The following is a 6,738-nucleotide window of genomic DNA, read 5'->3' as shown; positions in this document are numbered from 1 at the left end:
TACAGAGCTTCGAAAAGAAAATCCGGAGCAGACCATTCTGTTCCTGGGCGTTGAATCGACACGGTGTCCAGGGCCAGGAAGTGCTTGTCTCAATTTTTTTTCTTACAAAAACATTAACCAAACATTGGAGAGATGAAAAAACCAAAACGTCCTTCTTTCCCAGAACACGTTCCTTGATGACTTCCTACTCCCTATTAACTTTTGCCAATGTCAGATTATACTAAATAAGGAACTGTCCCTCCTGTTCTTCGGCCTCTTAAATAAGATCATAACCCTTCATGGGTTCTTGCTAAAAGAAGGCAAGTTTAAAAAAAAAATTAAAAAGTAGTGCACGATCTCAATCCAAGGTTATAGAAAGGGCACAGAGCTTTCGGATCAAGGGAGTGAAGCATTAATACTGTGCGGCCCCACTTTCCTAGAATATGTGTCTTGGCAACATTGCTAGTCTAAATCTGGCAAATTGAATATTTTGATCTCTGTCCCTGGAGAAAAACATGCACCTATTATATCAGATTATAATTTTCCTCTTTTGTGCAGTGTAACTGAACTACTCTCCATTATATACTTTATTATATCAGAGAGGCTGCATTGTGTACACTAACACTGCCATTTATGTGCTGAGCTAGGTTGGTTTTGTTGTTTCTTTTTTTAAGGAGAGTGAGCTGAAGGGAAGATGATTTCCTGATTGTCTGTCTAAGAACGAATAATTGGTTTATACAAAGTACAGAAAACCCACAAATGTGGTGTACAAAAGCTACGATTTTCATACCCAAGGAATATTACTGCTGATGTTTGAGTGAGTCACATGAAATGCAATACCGCTACTTGTCAGTTGTACTTTCACACTTTAGATTGACCATTTTGGTTAATGGCCACCTAGAAGTTGACTATAAACCCTAGCATTTGATGGTAGAGTGCTGGGCATGTTGAAACACTTTATAAGTAGGTTCAAAGAAACAGAAGCTTGCCGTCCTTGTCCAAAAAAAGTTTGCAACCTCATGCTTGATGCCGGCTGTCAGATAAAGGTGCAAGGCTCACGTATTTATGTTGAGCTTAACACCAATTTGAGCGGCGAAGGAGCGAAGGAAGCACTTGGCAGATGATCACTGGCTGGATTGCGAGACAGCAACCATACCCAAAAGGCTGTATCTGCTGATGTGGTCAATTCCTTGGCAAACTCCCCCCCCGTTTACATGTCTGTATCCAAAACGGAAGGCTTGTGAAAGGAATTAGTAACACAATCCCTCAACTGCAGGTATTTGAATTGATTATCTTTCAACCCAAAGGCTTCCCTAAGTTCGGCAAATGAACACAATCTGTCTTCTAAAATATATAATGTAATTTGTTAAAGCTTTTGTCTAACCATGCATCCCAAATAAAAATGCATTTAGTTTTTGGTTTGGATAGTAAGGTTGATTTTTTTTTTTTTAGTTTATTTGAGTTAGAAAATTGAATACAAGCTGAAATGGAATAAACAATAGATAACTTAAGTCATTTTTTTATAACTGGTGTTAATTTAAATGACAAAATCTCTCAATATTCAGCACATTACTGATTTATTTCGTATGTATCTTTATTTGTTTCAGGCTCGCATTGTTAAAATATACTATTGATTTTCTGTTTTCTTTTGTTCTGAGGTTCCAGTGTGCTCTCTGCTGGTGATGCCATTCCCATTTTGAAAAATTATTGATTCATTATGATTAAATTAAAAAAAAAAAAAACAAACCCAAGACTTAAAACATACTTAAGTTAAAGGTAGAAGTCGCTAAATTGCTTTCAAGAGTATTATTTATTTGCACATTTGCTGGATTAGGATCTAAGACAAAATGCAAATAGGACAATGGATATTGGGGAAGAATGGTGAAGAAAATTCTGTATCAGTGGAGGACAAATACAGGAGAGGTGAGAGGCTGAGGAACATTATGGGGAGATTTTATAGGACCTTCTTTTTGGCAAGTTTTAGGAAACTCCATTAGGGGAAGAACAGCTACAGGAAGACTGGAAAGAGCCATCTGGGATTTTAAGTCATAGGACTCGATAAAAATGAATTTGTAGTACTGCTTTGTAGGCAATATGGCAGAAGTGGAGAAGGATTATGGAAAAAGTCTAAAATACCCATGTAAACACATTTGTCAAGCTTATGAAAAAGTAACCAAAAAAGTTCCATGGGCCGATTTGTTCTCCTGGCTTCCAAAAGTACGTTTTTCTATTTTTAGAATTCTATATGGCAATACACTGTTAAGGTTCCTGTTTCAAAATTTAAGACTCTTGTTTCTGAAAAAATGGCATGCTGAAAAGTCCCATTGATTAAAAGGAAATGTGATTGAAATTCCTTCTTTCAAGAAAAAAATGAAGGAAAAAAAAAAGAGAACTTTCTAAATCTTTAGAAATACTAAATGTTTTCAGAGTATTTCTGTGTTAAAATGTAAGCCAGAACATTTTCAAATAGACGATGTATGTTCAGCTTTGTTAAGCTAGATGAGAATGGAAACAGAGGGGTCAGGTATATGGAGTGAGCCAAGACGGTGATTTAGTACGACAGATTTTCCATAAAAGCATGTGATTGAGAACTACATTTCTCTATAAATCTGTGATATATATCAAATACTAATGTGTAATATCCCTACTTCTGTATCAATCTATTGATATATAATCATGTAATAGTTTCTCCTGCGAAGGTAGCTACATATATTTTGCTTTAGATACTGCCCTGCAAATTCATGCATATGGGTAATAGTTCTTAGTAGCAGGCAATAGACCATGTAAACAGCCAACATAGCACATAATGAAGCTCACGGAGAAAAAATTTTATCACCAAATGTCAGTCAGCCAACCCCTCTTCTAGATGATTTCCTTAGATATATTAGATAAATGAATAAAATATTCCTAAGTATGACAAACTAAATATTGATATTTTAAAATATTTTATCTGAAATTCAATGGAAATGAGCTTCGTCTGCTTCTCGGCACGGCAACCTGTGTAACATGATGTTTCTCTGTTACGCACCTTATCGCACTGTCTACATGCAATCTTCTTCCCACTATCACTATTCATTTTTCATGTGCCAAGTATTCATTAATCCTTTAACCTCAGTAGGTAGAAACCAGTTTTTTTCTGCAGAATGCTCAGCGCTGGGGAATCGTTGCTCCCTGTTCCAAGTGGTTAAAAAGGATGAATGTTAATAATCATGTTTTTTATTGATAAATCTGAATATAAGCTACGCACCTATCCAGGGAATGTTTCCAGCAGTGTTCTATAGTAGCCTGCTTCCTATGGGATTGCATGTTTTATCTTTTAGAACAAGTGTTACAATGTTAACTTTTGACTTGGGTAAAATCTGCAATCTATGAATCATATATGTAACTTACAGTGAGTTGTTGGAACTGGTTCTGTATCTAAAGTAGTAATATAAGGAAATATGTTGCTTGGGTCATTAGACTGTATTTAAACTCTATGCTCACTTTTCTCCAAAGGAAATGATTACACTAGAGGCAAAATTATAATAGCAAATCATGCCTAATCCCCTTTATAGCTTGTGGAGACATATATTTATATAGACTGCAAGGTAGATTTCTGTTTATATCCATTTCAACATTTCTTACTTGCTATTCTGCCTTTTCTTTTTTAACCTTGTGGAAACAGAGGTAAGATGCAGGGACAAATAGTGAGAGGGTTATGTTACCCAAACCGTTTATGCCAAAAGGCGGCAGAGGACCAGTTACAGGGAGAACACATGAAGCGATGCAGGTGTATTTCAGGCAGTTGGCATGAAATCCTCTAAGGGAACAAGCATCGGTTCTAGTTCTTCTGGCTTCCTTGGTAAATATTGTGTAGAGCAGCAAACATTAGTTTGTATTTACTGAAAGTAATAGCATTTTAGCAGTAATTATTTACCTGAGCTCAGCCTGGCTTTCTGTGTAAATACGCAAGCTATACAGGCTTTTATAAACGCACTCACACGACGGGCCAACCTACGAGACAAGGGATCCCTCTTTTTCCATTTTATTTACCAAATTATTGTTATGAGTGGGACCCTCTGGAGCTGTTGTGCTGAGCTTGAATTTGAGGAGGATGAAGGGTGGGGACTTATAAAGAATGTGCCATTTTCTACCTGCTCTGACCATGGCTTTTGCCAGGGTCCAGCATGGCACCCTGACTATTCACAAGGCTATTAAGCTTCCTTAAATTGAACCCCCCCCCCCCGAACATTGCCCAGAAACCATCTTAGCAGCCAGGGCTTGCCAAAGCTCACCTGCACTCTGGCCACACCGTGTTTACTTCATGCAACACGAACCATAGGGGAGGAGGCAGAAAACAGCCACATCAGCTTTACATTAACAAAAGGCTCTCCAAGGCAAGGGAATCCCTAGGTGACCTGTCAGGCCAGCTTAATAGCTTTGACACAGGTCAGGCACGGACCAGGATCTTTCCACCAAAATATTTCACTGTGTAAACACGTACGTGTGGGAACGTTTTTGAAAAGGAATTGAGATTTGCTTCTTAAAGTTCACCGATCCTCAAGATTTGTATTTTTGTTTCTTAAGGTTTTTAGAGTTCTTCTTTTAAAACATGCATGTAATAAAAAGAGTTTATGTTTTAAACAAACTTTAAGATTCTGGAATCTGTTTCTCTGTATATTGTTATTAAAGCCTGTTCAACGGGGTATCTGCAGCCCTTACGTGTGAAAAATCTTCCCATAAAGGAAGTTCTCCGTTTGCCGAGGCGCGACTCTGCCTTACGCGCTGACCTCCCTGCAAAAAACGCACCCCGCATACTTCCCGCGGGCTGCAGAGCGCCTAGGGAAGGGGAAAGGAAAAAAGAGAAGAGGAATGTTTGCAGAGCTCAGCCCCTGCGAGCCCGCCAGCGCCAGGTAACTGCCAGGGCCCGGCAGGGCCACCCGAGATGCGCAGAGCGGCGAGGGCCGCCCCCGCCGCCCGGCCTCCCGCGCCCCGCCGGCACCGCGGCCCTGCGGCGCCGCCGCCCGCTCCGCGCCTCAACCCCCCTGCCCGCCGCGCCCGGCCCCCGCCCTCCCTCCCCCCCTCCCTCCCGGGCCCCGCCCGCCGCCCCCGCCCACTCCCCGGGGCTCCCCGCAGCGGCCCCGTGCCCTGACCCCGCCGTGTCCTCCCCCCCGCGGCTCCCCTCAGCGACCCTATCGCCCTGTGCGTTGTCCCCCCGGGACGCCCCTCAGTGTCGCGACCGCCATGTCCCCCCCCCGGGCTCCCCTCAGCGCCGCCGCCGCCCCGTGTCGTGTCCCCCCCCCCGGGACTCCCCTCCGCGCCGCCGCCGCCCCGCCCCCTCGGGCCTCCCCTCAGCGTCCCCGCTGTCCCGTGCCCCCCCCCGGTCTCCCCCGTCGCCCCGCACCCCGCCGAGCCTGCCTCGGCGCCCCGTTAACCTGTTCCCGCCCGCCTGCCCTCGGCGCCCCCCCCGCCCCGGGCCTCCCCTCGGCGCCCCCGCTGCCGGCCCCGCCCTGCCCCTCCCCGCGGCGCCCCCGGAGGCGCCGCTGCCCTGCCCCCCGCGGCCGGGGCCGGGGCCGGGGCCGGGGCCGGGCGGGGGGCGGCGCGGCCGGGCGTTCCCGTCCCCACCCCCCCGGGGCGGGGCGGGCGGTGCACCGGGGCGGCCGAGGGGCGGGGGCGCGGCCCCTCCCCTCCCCCCGCCCGGCTGCCGGTGGGGGCGGGGACGCGCCGCATGCCAGCGACGCCACCGGCGCCCGCCGCGGCCGGAGCAGGGGCCGGGAGCTGGGGAGGGGGACAGCGGTCCGGACCGGGCCCTTTGTCTGAGCGGCCGGTGGGGTATCGCGGCGGCGGCCCCACCGTGAGGCGAGGCGAGGCGAGGCGAGGCGGCGCCGGGAGCCTCCACCCCCGGCCCACCCTGCCCCCGGCTCATCATGTGACGCGGGTAAGTCGGCGGCGAGCGCCGCGGTTCCCCGGGCTGCCCCCATTCATTTCCCGGGGACGGCGGCGAGCCCGGCCGCCTCCGCCTGTGCTGTGCTGTGCGTGTGTGTGACACTGCCCGGGGAGAGCGGGGCGGACAGACAGAGGGAGAGAGCGGGGACCCTGTGTCAGGGGAAGGAAACAGTTTCTCCTGCTCTGCCGCTTCTGCTCAGGTCTGTGCCGATTCCCTTTCTTATCAGAATAAACGGCTAACATATATATTTTTTGCTGCTGCTGTCCCAATCAGCTTTCTTTAAAAACAAAAATAGTAATAATCGCTCCTGTACTGAAGTTAAATAATTTTAAAGAAAAGCGGGGGCAGGGCGCCCCCCCCCCCCCTTCGCCGCCTTCCCCCCGCGCTGCCGGAGCGGGCTCCGCCGCCGGGGCGAACCGGAGGTTAACGGCGGTGCCATCCCTCCCTCCCTCCCTCCCTCCCTCCCTCCTCGCCATCCCTCCCGGTGCCCCGGCGGCAGCGATGGCGGGGGGGGAATGTGTGTGTGCAGGGTGCTTGGGGCCGCCCCCGCCGGCCCGAACTTTTCCCTCAACTTTCCCGCTGAGACTTTGGGGGGGGGGGGGGGGGCGGTGAAAAAAGCGGGGGAAAAAATAAAAAGCGATAAGTGAGGAGAGATGAGGAGCGAGCTGGGAGCGCCCAGCCCTTTGTGCTGCCGTCCCCGGGCGGGGGGGCGGGCGGCCGCGGTGCCCCTGCGCCTTTTGGGGGGTGTGTGTGTGTGAAAAAAACTAATATATAAAAATAAATATTAAAAAAGATATTAAAAAAAATGGGAGTGTAACGCTATATGGGGGGAG

At 48.1% G+C, this 6,738-nt stretch overlaps 1 protein-coding gene across 10 annotated transcripts in view; it reads left to right on the top strand.

Annotated features, from left to right (window-relative positions):
* Nucleotides 1-5,593: 5,593 nt before the first annotated feature.
* Nucleotides 5,594-6,738, top strand: part of KLF12 (KLF transcription factor 12) — a 263,394-nt gene continuing 262,249 nt past the window's right edge. For 5 of the 10 annotated variants that reach the window (XM_075527445.1, XM_075527382.1, XM_075527345.1 and 2 more), the window contains exon 1: nt 5,903-6,104. Coding sequence is in view for 2 of the 10 variants with exons in the window: in XM_075527297.1 (XP_075383412.1) it covers nt 5,687-5,896 (210 nt within the window). In the remaining 8 variants the exon portion in view is untranslated. The other 5 variants (XM_075527434.1, XM_075527373.1, XM_075527297.1 and 2 more) reach the window with 4 other exon arrangements.

This window comes from Mycteria americana, chromosome 1, assembly GCF_035582795.1.
Source record: "Mycteria americana isolate JAX WOST 10 ecotype Jacksonville Zoo and Gardens chromosome 1, USCA_MyAme_1.0, whole genome shotgun sequence".
Taxonomy (NCBI): Eukaryota; Metazoa; Chordata; class Aves; order Ciconiiformes; family Ciconiidae; genus Mycteria; species Mycteria americana.
The sequence above is the reverse complement of the archived record's forward strand: the minus strand, read 5'-3'. Positions and strand labels throughout refer to the sequence as shown.